General features: G+C 43.8%; 1 protein-coding gene across 6 annotated transcripts in view; it reads right to left on the minus strand.

Annotated features, from left to right (window-relative positions):
- Window positions 1-12,842, minus strand: part of Lsm14a (LSM14A mRNA processing body assembly factor) — a 51,689-nt gene extending 38,847 nt beyond the window's left edge. For 2 of the 6 annotated variants that reach the window (XM_008839445.2, XM_029566634.1), the window contains exon 1: window positions 12,549-12,815. In XM_008839445.2, coding sequence (XP_008837667.1) covers window positions 12,549-12,669 — 121 coding nt within the window. In that variant the 5' untranslated portion in view covers window positions 12,670-12,815. Of the gene's footprint in view, window positions 1-12,548 lie in introns of all 6 variants that reach the window. The other 4 variants (XM_008839446.3, XM_029566635.1, XM_029566636.1 and 1 more) reach the window with 4 other exon arrangements.
- Window positions 12,843-13,329: the final 487 nt, after the last annotated feature.

Genomic DNA, 13,329 nt, shown 5'->3' on the forward strand with positions numbered 1-13,329 from the left:
ACAAGAACAGGCTACGAAGAGAATTAGAAACAAAAACCAAATTATTTACTTTTACATATATTCTTACATATCCACTCAACATATCTGGATGCAAGGAAAGTCTGAATGACAAGATGAAAAGGAAAATGAAACTGAGTATGTTTTTAAAACTGAGAAAAAAAAATCATATACCGATCCCCCATTTAAATAGAATCTCTCAGCGGGGCGTGATGGCACACACCTTTAGATCCAACACTCGGGAGGCAGAGGCAGAGATAGCTCTGTGAGTTCAAGGCCAGCCTGGTCTACATAATGAGTTCCAGGAGTGCTGGGGCTACAGGGAGACCCTGCTTTAAAAAGCCAAAAAATAAATGAATAAATAAATGAATAAATAAATAAATAAATAAATAAAAGAAGAAAGACACATCTAACCTATACACTCCTGAATGTTAGTATCAAATAGAAGGGGCAGGGATAAATGCCAAATTAGCAAACAGGAAGACCAACTGAGGAACTCTCAGAACCTAGAACAGAGTTTAAGAGCTGGAAAATAAAATAGCCAATATGGAAAAAAAACAAATATTTAAAACTGAGTGTCAGACCCACAGTGAAAGCAATGATCAAAAAGAAACATTTTCCTGTGCTGAAGAAAGACTTGATTTTTCTCATCAACATGGATAGCCAGTACAAGATAGGAATGCTGAAAGAAAAAGCCCCACAAGAGCTCAAATAGAACACTGAAAGAAAGCTCACCAATAATATGGTTGGTTGGTTTAAGACAGTGTCTCACTGCAATCCAGGCTGGCCTTGAACTTGTTTCAGCCTCTGCTTCTCACAGCTGGTAAGATGTTTTTTATATAGAAATGAGAACCAGAATGTCATCAAACTTCTCACATGCAAAAGCAAATGCTAGAAAAAAAACAACTCAAAAATGTTTAAAAAGTTTACAACGGGGGACTGGATGGATGGTTCAATGGTCACAAGTGTGTACTGCTCTCCCAGAACACCCAAGTTTGGTTCCCAGCACTCACGCAGGGCAATTCACAACAGCCTTTAACTCCAGATCCGGGGGGATGTGATGTCTCTGGCTTCCACAAGCACCCACCTGCATACCCATGCACATAGCCCACTACATACATGCATGCATGTGTGCACGCTGGTGTACACATACACATACACACAAATAATAAATTTTTAAGTTTTAAGAAGTGTACAATGGACAAGACAACTGGTAAGACAAGCTATCAGACATGAAATAAGGACATGAGCAAGACATGTACCTTGGAACAAGAGCCCACAGAAAATTTCCCTTCTTCCCCCTTAAAAAGGGTGGAAATTTTTCAGATAAAAGTTTCATATAAATCAATATTGCTAATAAAACTATTCTTTTTCTTTCTTTCTTTCTTTTTTTAATTTTATTGAGACAAGGTCTCCCTGTAGCCCCAGCTCAGGGGCTCACTACATAGAACAGATTGGACTTGATCTTACAGAGCTCCCTCTGCTTCTGTAGTGTCAGGATTAAAAGTGTGCACTGCCATACCCACAATAAAACTATTTCTGCCTCTTGGAGGCCTCTCTGAGTTCAAGGCCAGCCTGGTCTACATGGTGAGTTCCATACCACAGGGAGACCCTGTCTCAAAAAAAGAATCCATTGGAGTTATTTCTAATTGTTCAAGCTGACAAATTTATACAGATAAAAATATATCAATAGCCTCCCCCCATCATCTATGGTGCCCATAATCTAACATCTAAAACTGTATATACCAAACCTTGTATAACTGATGTTTACATACTGATGACACAAATTTGCTTCATAAATTAGACATAGTAGGACATGAACAATACATGTACTACATACAACTATAATGTACTAGAATAAGGACTGTATATAAAAAGCTCAGTTGGTAGAATGCGTGTTTAGCACACACAAAGCTCTGGGCTCAATTCCCAGCACCACATGTGGTTTTTATTCCAGAACCTAAGAGGTAAAGACAGGAGCTGGAGAAGGCTTCACAGCTAAAAACTATTGGCTTCTCTCTTGCAGAGGCCCAAGGGTTCAGTTCCCAGTACCGACCTATATGGCAACTAACAACTGTCCATAACTTGTTTCAGGGGATCTGACACCCCCTTCTGGTCTCTGGAGGTATTGCACCACACAGGTACACTTACATACATGTAGGCAAAACACTCATAAACATAAAATAAAAGTGAGGTGTTCAGGATCATCTTCAACTACATAGAAAGCTGGAGGCTTTCTGGGTCTCTTGAGATCTGGTCTCTAAAACATAAGTGAAAAACCAAAAACCAATACACCATAATAAAGGTGTGTCAATATATGTGCCTACCCCTCCAAATTGTATTGTGCTATACTGACCTCACCTTTCTTGTGATGATAGAAGGCCTGCACAATAAAGAGAGGTGAATAAGGAGGCATTGTGACAGCATTAGGATGTCACCTAAGGATTATAAGAAACACTGCAATGTTGTGACACTATGACAGTGCAGCTAAACTGGCTAAGTGACTAAAGGGTGGGTATGGGTAGACAGGGATGATTCACTACCTGTGGAACAGACTCCACAGGATGGTGCAAGATTTCATCACTCCATTAGAAATGGCATGCAATTTATTTATTTATTTTTAATATTTTATTTATTATTATTTTATGTGTATACACGTACTGCCTGCATGTAAGTGCACCCATGTCATGCAATGCCCGTGGAGGACAGAGGCTGTCGGATACCCTGGAACTGGAGTTATGGACAGCTGTTACCTGCCATGTGGGTGCTGGGATTCGAACCTGGGTCTTCTGTAAGAACAACCAGTGTTCTTAACCGCTGAGCCATCTCTCCAGCCCGTAAAAATGGCATGCAATTTAAAAATTATGAGCTGTTGATTTCTGGAATTTTCTATTTAATATTTTCAGACAGTGGCTAGCCATGGGTAACTGAAACCTTAGCAAGTGAAACTGACAATGATTTGGGGACTGCATGAAATACAGCAGTTTGAAGCCAATCTTTCTAAAAAGTGTTTAGGTATTAGAAAACTAAACAGTACCATTTATATACTATAAGCTAAGGAACTAGGGATGCAGCTCAAGAGTAGTGCTTGCCTAAAATGTACAAGGCCCTGGACTTGATTTTGGGCTGTGGTAGGAAACAGGGGAGGGAGGGGAAGGGAGGTAGCAGAAGGACATTTTGAGATAATGGAACTGTTGTAAAACCAGACTCCAGATCTGTCTCTTATTCTGCCGAGATGGGAGAAATCCCAGCTGTATACCCTGTCACCTCCACCTTGACTTTCCCTTCACTGTAGCCCTCAAACTGTGAGCCAGAATGAACCCTTCTTCCCTTAGAAAAGAAAGACAAGACCACAGTAATGACTATACAACTCAATGCCTGCACTTATACTGGGTAAATTTCATAGCACATAAACTATAGACAATAAAACTGTTAAAAAGAACTAAAGAGAAAAATGAGTTAAGACAGAACTTAAAATTTGTTAGTCTTTGTGTTTAATTAGGGTGTGGTGACGAACACTTCCAACCCCAGCATGCAGGAATCAGAAGCAAAAAGATCAAGGCAGGTTCAAGGCCAACTAGGAATATACAGTGAGACCCTGTCTCAAAACAAAATTAACCTCTATTGGTTATTAAATCCCATCTTAGTGTACCTCTGATCTCAAATTTGCCTAGTTTCTCTAAAATGCCTATTTTTATCCACTCCAGAGAACAAGAAGATAACTAGTCATATAAAATGCAGAAGGAATTAGAAGATCTGATCACTATCTAAACAAACTTTGAGCTAGCCCTTCAGTTTTTCGTTTGCTTGTTTTTGTGACTGAGTTTCCCTGTGTACCCCTGGCTGGGGTCAATCTCAGAGAAATTCACTTGCCTCTGCCTCCAGTGCTGGGATTAAAGACCTGTGCCACCCCACCCAGCTAAACCCTCAAGCTTTTGTTTTTTGGGGTTTTTTTTGAGACAGGGTCTCCCTATAGCCTCAGCTCCCCTGGAACTCACTGTGTTGACCAGGCTGGGTTTGAATTCACAAAGATCTGCCTGCCTCTGCCTCCCAAGTGCTGGGACTAAAGGTGTGCGCTACCACGCCTGGCTTTTTGGGGGTTTTCTTCTTTTTTTGGTCTTTTTGAGACAGGGTCTCCCTGTAGCCCCAGCTGTCCTGGAACTCACTATGTAGACCAGGCTGGCCAGAGATCTGCCTGCCTCTGCCTCCCAAGTGCTAGGATTAAAGGAGTGTGCCACCACGCCTGGCAGCAATCTAAATTTTTAAAAAATATTTTATTATTATTTTTATTTTATGTGTAGCGTGTATTGCCTGTATATAGGTAAGTGCACCCATGTCGTGCAATGTTCGTGAAGGACAGAAGAGGCTGTTGGATCCCCTGGAACTGGAGTTACGGACAGTTGTTAGCTGCCATGTGGGTGCTGGGATTCGAACCCAGGTCTTCTGCAAGAGCAGTCAGTGTTCTTAACCGCTGAGACATCTCTCCAGTCCCAGCAATCTAAATTTAATCTTGACTTTTTAAGTTTTCTTTTTTTAATTTTCTTATTTTTATTTTATGTGTATGAGTGTATTGTCTACATGTATGTGAGTGTACCCATGTCTGCGTAGAAACTGTTGGAGGAAGAAACAACATAATGTAGTCACATTTGTGAAAGGTTTTTTTTGTGTGTGTGTTTTTGAGACAGGTCTCCCTGTAGACCCAGCTACCCTGGTACTATGTAGACCAGGCTAGCCTCAAACTCACAGAGATCTGCCTGCCTCTGCCTCCTAAGTGCTGGGATTAAAGGCATGTGCCACCATGCCCAGCACATTTGTGAATTCTTAAAGCAAGAACTCTTAAGTTTCTGGAGAGAAAAATACTACAGACTGGCACCAGCAACACAATGTTGGAAGAAAAAACAGTAATGTTAAAGTTCCATAAAAAAACGATTCTGAGTTTGGGATCATACAACCATCAGTCAAGCAATCAAGTAAACAGTCAGTGGCTCAGTGGGAGTCAGAAGCAGGTAGATCTCTGTGAGATCTGTAGACAGCTGGTCTACATAGCAAGTTCTAGGCCATATGGGGCTATAGGGAGACCCTTTCTCACCTCCCCCAAAGAAAAACAAAACCCTAAATGAAATGGGTTAAAAAATGGACAAGCTGGGCCTAATGGCTCAAGACTATTAGAGAAGAAAAAACAAGCAGAGTTGAAATCATCAAGAGGGGATGCAAAGTGTCTATGCTAACCAGCAAAAAGGTCAAGCTTGGGGCACAAATACACATAACTGTATATATGTGGGATAAATTTATCAAAATTCTCTCTTGTCTACCATCCTTTATTATTTTTAAAATTCTAAGTACATAGTGTGTGTATATACACGTGCTACAGTCTTGTGTAGAGGTGGCAGAGGAGAACTTGGATGTTGCTTCCGTCCTTCTATCATGTGGGTCCTGGGGATCAAACTCAAGTCACAGTGGTCAAGCTTGGCCAGACTGCCTTTATCCAATGATTCATCTTACGGGCTCTATTATTTATTTCTAAACGGATTCATAAAAACATAGAAGTTGTACACATTAATGGGGTAGCATGCAATGTTTTGTTACATGTATAGTGTGTAATGCTTTAATCAGGTTAAGCATAGCTATCTTCTTAAACTTTTGTCATTTCTTTATTGCCAAACTTCCAAAATTCTTGTTTCAAGCCTTTTGAAATTCATAGTACACTACTGGTATCTATAGCACTTTGCCTGCTATTCTTTGCTGAGTCAAAAAGGAAGTTGGGGTTGGAGGGATGGCTCCAGAGCACTAGTCAGAGCACTGGTCAAGAGCACTGGCTGCTCTTGTGGAAGACCCAGGCTTAGTTCCCAGCAGCCATATAGTGACTAACAATCGTCCACAACTTCAGTTCCAGGGGATCTGACACACTCTTCTAACACCTGCAGGCACTGCGCAACATGGGTTCACTTATAGTCAAAATACTCATACATATGCAAAAAACAAAACAAAAACCCACACAAAAGAGGGAAGCAAGTTGACTGAAGGTAAAAATGGGGAAGGACACACTGGAGGGCTAAAGAAAAGAGAAGGAACACAATAGATTTACAGCAGGACTCCTGGGAAGTGGCTAGACTGCTGAGGTTAGTGAACGCAAGTGAGTTTAGAGTGAAATTGGTTAGAGGTCTGTGTTAAATGAGGGTTATGATCTCTGTACACTCTCCTGTGTGTGTATATAGGAGAGCAAGAGATGTAGGGAGTATGAGGGAGGAGGGTATAAACTGATGGTAATGACTGTTCATGGATTAAAACAGGACAAAGAGCAAGGTGAAATCATGAATGGGAATGAGGGGCAATGAAAGGCGTATGATTAAGACGCTACAGTACAGGCAATCTGAATGGCTGATAAAAAGCTAGGCTTTTAGACACTAAGCACTTGAAAATACTTTGTTACTTTATTAAGCACCTACTATAAGTGGATTACTCTAAAATATCTCTTCATTTAATTATCAGAATGACTCTGAAAGATTGGGGTTGGTATGATTATCCCTACAGAAGAGATAAAGGAAGGTAAACCTAAAACTAAAAACCTTGTCCAAGGCCAAAGAGCACTTTGTACTTCAACTAATCTTCTGGGTCCCATTTTCTTCCAGAAACAAAACTAGAGTAAGACTGAACAACTCATATTTTATCTACATAAAATCTAATATCATGTTTGAAAGTAACTGAAGTTATCACATAACAGCATCGTGAAAGAGTAAGGGCAAAGTGCTCCTGGAGAAGGCATCTTCTAGCACAGAGTAATCAAATTCAAGCTAAACTATCTGTGCTTATTGCTGTTACTACTGCAGCACCGAGAGACAAGATTCCTGCTGTTACTCTGCACAGATACGGTTTCTTTACTCCTCTCATTTCCCTCCCCTTTCCATCATCTTCTTCCGGAGTATGTTGTCTGTACTTCTGATACTAAAAGTCATAGCTCATCTAATGAGAAAATGGCACTTGAGTTCAGTCAAGACTCAGAACTACCCAGGATTTCTGTACTTTGCATAGCAGCAGCAGCGGCAGCACGCTCTAAAGCCTCTTACTTTGGCCTCACCAAACAGCACACAAATGAAACTGGGGCTTTAAATTTTACTAGATCTTTGGCAAAGTAGTGATCTTTGTCAACTGTTAGATTTAGATCTCCCCAGCATGCCAATGTCAATGAAGTATGTCCAGGTACTTTATCATGTTTCTTTCTCCTGCGATCTCCACTGGAACCAGTTTATGACTGTATGGCCAAAGAAGAGTCAAGAAGTAGATAAACTAAGCCAGTGGACAAACCTTAGCAGAATTAAGACTGTTAAAAGCTTACAACTTTTACGCCCTACCATCAATTACCTATGTTTAAGGGCAACTCATTTAAAAGCAACTGACCTTCCTTTTTTTTTTTTTTTGGTCTTTTTGAAGCAGGGTCTCCCTGTAGCCCCAGCTGTCCTGGAACTCACTATGTAAACCAGGCTGGCCTTGAACTCACAGAGATCCACCTGCCTCTGCCTCCCAAGCGCTCCATTTTTATTTTTTAGTCTCTTCCATCTGTGGGGGCAACCTGATTTACACCTTAATGATACCCAGTACAACTAACCATAGAAGAATTTCTTCATTTTAGGTCAGAACTTGTACCTGTCATGCAATGTCTGTGCAGGCCAGAAAAGGGTGTTGGATACCCTGGAACTGGAATTACAGACAGCTGTCAGCTGCTATGTAGGTGCTGGAGACAACCTCAGTCCTCTGCAAGAACACCCAGTGCTCTTAACCAGGGAGCCATCTCTCTGTAGCCCCAACTAGCCTGGACTCAGAGATCTGCCTACCTCTGCCTCCTGCGTGCTGGGATTAAACGAATTCGTCTTTTAAGAGACAATTTTAGTCACAGACTAAAAGCTTATTTTCCTAACAACGTCAATTTTGTTAGGAAAATTCATCCTCTTGCACCCTTATTTACTGAAATTCCCAAACTTATCCACTTGTGGGGTTTTAATTTTAAAGCAAAAACACAAGTGTAATCAGGACAAAAATCACTACTAGGAGGTATTTCCAAGAGACTTCTACAGCCCAGGAAGCTAAAATGCTAAACACTTGCTCATCCATGAGCTTAGTGGAAGGGAGAGTGAAAGTGAAGACAACAAACACAATGCAGATAGGCAAAGTGACCAAGAAAGATCAAAGCTAGAAGAAAACAAACCCAAGGCCTGAGACAACTACAAATTATGCTGGGAGTGGTGGCCCACACCTTTAATCACAGTACCGGGAGGCAGAGGCAGGCAGATCTCTGAGTTTAAAGTCAGTCTGGTCTACTTAGTGGTTCCCAGGAACTGGGACCCAGATTAGCCACAAACACACAACAGGTGGACATCATCACCATTTCAGACCTCTTGACATTAAATTTTTAGGATGAAAACCTTTTAAGCTCATTTGGGCTTCACTTTCCACGACTTCAGCCAGTCTATGAAAACTCTAGCATAACACAAAGGGAAGCAATAACTAACAATACATCTATAACCAGGCTTTCTTTTTTTTTGAGACAGGGTCTCCCAGTAGCCCCAGCTGGCCTGGAACTCACTATGTAGACCAGGCTGGCCTTGAACTCATAGAGATCCGCCTGCCTCTGCCTCCCGAGTCCTGGGATAAAAGGTGTGTGCCACCACACCCGGCTCAGGCTTTCTTTTTTATATGGTGACTATACAGCTCATTATCCAAACTGGAACATTTTTATGAGAGAAAACAAATACTTTTGGCCAGCCTGGTCTACATAATGAGTCCCAGGCCAGCCAGGGCTACAGGGAGACCCTGCCTCAAATAGACCAAAATAAATAAAATAAAAAACCAAAAAGAACCCCCACTACAAAACATAAAATAAACAAAAAACCCTCTAAATATCTGGCCTGAAAGGATGACTTGGGGGTTAAGAGCACTGATTGCTCTTGTAGAAGACCTGGGATCAATTCCCAGAGCCCACATGGCAGCTTACAACTGGCCTTAACTCCAGTTCCAGGGGATATGACACCCTCTTCTGGCCTCCATAGGCATCAGGCACAAAGAGGTACATGTAAATGTAGGCAAAACACTCTTAAACATAAAAAATAAATCTTAAGGACCAGGCATGGTGGCGCATGCCTTTAATCCCAGCACTCGGGAGGCAGAGGCAGGCGGATCACTGTGAATTCGAGGCTAGCCTGGTCTACATAGAGAGTTCCAGGCCTGCTGGGAGACCCTGTCTCAAAAACAAACAAACAAACAAACAAAAAAAAAAAAAAAAAAAAAAAAACTAAAATATCTCATGCTATGCAAAAAAGTTTCAGGTGCATTATAGACCTAAATATAAAAAAGCAAAACTAAAAAACGACTTGAAAAAAAGATAAAGTATTACCACAGCATTAAAGAACCACCATCCCAGGGCTGGAGAGATGGCTCAGTGGTTAAGGGTACTGGCTGCTCTTGCAGAGGACCCAAATACCCACATGACAGCCAATGACCCTCTATAACTCCAGTTCCAGGGGGATCCAATGCCCTCTTCTGGCCTCCATGGTCATTGCACACATATGGTGCATTTACATGCAGGCAAAAGACATAAAATTTAAAAAAAAAAAAAATATTTTTTTAAAGTACCACCATTCCACTAACAATAAAAGAAAAGCCTGATAAACAGGCCTAAATTAAAATGAATAGCTTCTATCCTAAAACACCATTACATGGGAAAAGATATTTATAATACATAAAAATTCAGAACACCAGATGATATGGAATAATGAGCACTAAGGGGTTGAAGAGGTTGCTCTTGCAGAGGACCCAAGTTCGGTCTCTAGCTGCTCTTGTAGAGGACCTGGGTTCAGTTTCTAGCACCCACATGGCAGCTAAGAACTGTCTGTAACTCCAGTTCCAGGGGATCAGATGCCCTCTTCTGACCCGCAAAGGCACTGCATGACAGGGGTGCACTTACATGCATGCAGGCAATACATTCATACATATAAAATAAAAATGTTTCTTTAAACACAATTTCAAAGGCACTTAATAAAAGATAAACTCCAAACGGCTTAGATATGAAAAGACCCTCAATCTCAGTCAGATAAATGGGAATTAAAACACATCTGACAGCTGGGTGCGGTTGCACATGCTTTAATCCCAGCACTCAGGAGGCAGAGGTGGGTGGAACTCTCTAGGAGATCAAGGCCACTCTGGTCTATACAGTGGAGTTCTAGGTCAGCTAGGGCAACAGGGAGACACTGTCTTTAGAAAACCATCTATATTTGACTACCTACCCACCAGATTGGCTAGTATTAAAATATATGCTACCTAGCATTATTGTTGCCGAGTAATGTAGGACAGCTACAACTGTCAGTAATCATTGAAATAAAGGCATGCAACTCCTATGGAAAATTGCTTTGTATTACTTATTAAAGACATACATTCCCTGTGTTCATGTTATTCAAATTTCAAGGATGTGCCCTCAAGAAAATTACCTCAGCTGGGTGCACACCCTTAACCACAGCACTCATGAAGCAGAAGCAAGCAGATCTCTTGTGAGACTTAGGCCAGCCTGGTCTACATAGCGAGTTCCAGGCCAGCCAGGGCTACAGCGAGGCCCTGTTTTTTAAAAAAATTAATTTTCTGTATATGAGTTTTGCCTACATGTATGTATGTGTACCGTGTGTGCAGAAGCCCTCAGAGGCCAGACGGGATGGATCCCCTGAAACTAGAGTTTCAGGCAGTTATTTGTGAGCCCCCATGAAAGTGCTGGAAAGGAAACCAGGTCCTCTGCTAGAGCAGCAAGCACTCTAAACTGCTGAGCCATCTTTGCGGCCCCATAATGGGTAATTTACAATTTAATGTGTATGGGCTTAAGAGCACAGAGGCCAGAAGAGGGTGTGGCTTCCCTAGAACTGGAGTTATGGATGACTGGGAGCACAGCCCGTGCTCTTAACCACTGAGCCATATCTCTAGCTTCAGATGTAGTATAATTTTAAGTTTATGACTTAATGACTTTTAGTAAATTAAGAAGTTGTATAATCATCACAATAGTTACTTGTTTGGGGTTTTGTTTTTGTAGTGCTGGGGATGGAACCCAAGGTCTCACACTTGCTAGGCAAGAGCTGAGTCCCACCCCACTCCCAACCCCTACTAAGTATGTTCAACAACATAAAAAAGATTTCCTACCCAGCACTGTCTCAACTCTAGTATTAAAGATCATTAATGAAGGCCAGGCGTGGTGGCGCAGGCCTTTAATCCCAGCACTCAGGAGGCAGATGAGGATTTCTGTGAGTTCAAGGCCAGTCTGGTCTACTCAGTGAGTTCCAGGACAGCTGGGGCTACAGGGAAACCCTGTCTCAAAAAGATTCTGGGTGTGGTGTGCACGGGTGTGGTTACAGCACTAGGGAGGCTGAAGCAGGAGGATCTCCGTGAGATCCAGACCAGCCTGGTCTACATAGTGAGTTTGAGGCCACCTGGGGCTAAAGGGACTCCTTGTCTTAAAAAGCAAAAACAAAAAAAACAGTCTTTAAAACTTGTTCCGTACTGTGAAACGACTTTCCCATCAGTTCACGATTTTAATTTTTTGGTTTAGAAAATTTTCTACCCACAGACCTCTTTTCCTACTATGTTATTCGGTTCATAACAATTCTACCAGACGTGTTGGGAAAATTACCCCTCCTAAGTATTACAAACTGTTGTTTAAGATCAGAAGCCAAAGTTTATAATATTTTCTGGTTTCCTGGCAGAGCAAAGGCCCAGCACGTGTGAACGGAAACAAAACCCACAGGCTGTACGGGTGCTAAACACTACGCACTATGGGGTAGGGGCCCCTTCTACACAACTCCCTCTCCTGAGGGAGCGGTCATCGCCTGGTATCACTCCCATCTGAATTGTGTGTACCAGGGTCCTAGATCATCAAACTTGAATTCCCTGGGTTCCAGAAAGAGGATCGTGGGGACAGCGCTCATTTTAATGCGCACCCCCGAGAGTTGGTTACACAACAGGCCTGGTGAAGAATTCCAGTTTAACAGGTAGCAACCACAGAGATGAGACTAACTAGCGGGATGTGATGGGCTCGACCGTACCAATAGCTTTTCGAGAACACAGGAGTCTGTGGAGCAAACCCAAAGTTTGGAGCACATAAGAGTTCACTCGAGAAACACTGCAGCCAACTGAAAAGCAGAACCTAGAGAAAATGGGGGCTGAAGAATCAACACATCAGCACTAAAACTCAAGCGAGGCGGAAAAATTCTCCCGACTACTCCGGCTTTGTTCCGTGTTAAAGATGGAACGACCGAATCCTGAAGACACGAACCCGGGGGTTCTCCGTTCCGTTCTCGGACTTCAGGGCCGCCCCGGACTTCCTGGGATGGCTGGCGCGGAGCTTCGGGGAAGGAAGCCCTGGGGGTCGGGAGGCCCGTTCGGCGTCACGGAGCCGGGAAGCTAAGAAGCGGCCTCCCTGAGGGCGGCGGAAGAACGAGGCGAGCGCGCAGGCCGCGGACCCGGCACAGCCCCGCGCGCTGGAGGACCAGGCCCGCTCCCCACCCCGAGGCCCGCCCCGGCCGTACCTTTGGCGAGGGCTACGGTGGAGTTTTCGGTGTCGATGGTATAGAGGATGCCCTCGTAGCGGATCTCCGCCTTGGAGATGAGGCTGATCTTGCTACCGATGTAAGGGGTGCCCCCGCTCATGGCGCCGCCGCCGTCGCCTGCAACTCGCACTGAGGCAGATACCGCACGCTCGCACGCTCGCTCTGTCGGCGCCTCACAGCAGCCGCCTCAGACCCAACATGGCGACAGCACCCGCTCCGCTACCCTCCCCCAGCCTCCCGCCCTCAAACCGCGGCGCGGTGGCGGCGGCGGCGGTGGCAGCGACGGCTGCGCGGGGCATGCTGGGAGGGCGAGGCCGCGCTCTCGCGAGACTTGGTCCGACTGTCGGCCGAATTCCAGGTGTTTCCGCGGCTGGCTGAAGTCCTGTCAGCGTGGCTTGGCCCTGGAGTCTCGCGCTCCAGAGGAGTTTCGGGGAGACGGAAGTGTTTCCTGGTGCTGAGACGCCGTGTGGGGAGCGCGGGGTCCGCCCGGTGACCCTGACTGCGGCCTCCGCCACGTGTAGGAGTGCTATATTGTCCTGAGCCCAGAGCCTTTGGAAGCTCCTGGCGAGCCCTGGCCATCCTTTGTAGACCGATTTCCTGTTTCTGACCCCCAGGACTTCCTACCCTCCAAATTGGTTGATCTGGACTTGCCAAGTGCATCTCTGCATCTTTGATCACTTCTGTGAACTTCAGTTTCATAAAGACGATCGCCTCCTGGGCTCTCCGTATGGATGCCACACTTGGTGTGTCCAATCCATTT

The sequence above is a fragment of the Nannospalax galili genome, unplaced genomic scaffold (assembly GCF_000622305.1).
Source record: "Nannospalax galili isolate Female #2095 unplaced genomic scaffold, S.galili_v1.0 scaffold159, whole genome shotgun sequence".
Lineage (NCBI taxonomy): Eukaryota > Metazoa > Chordata > Mammalia > Rodentia > Spalacidae > Nannospalax > Nannospalax galili.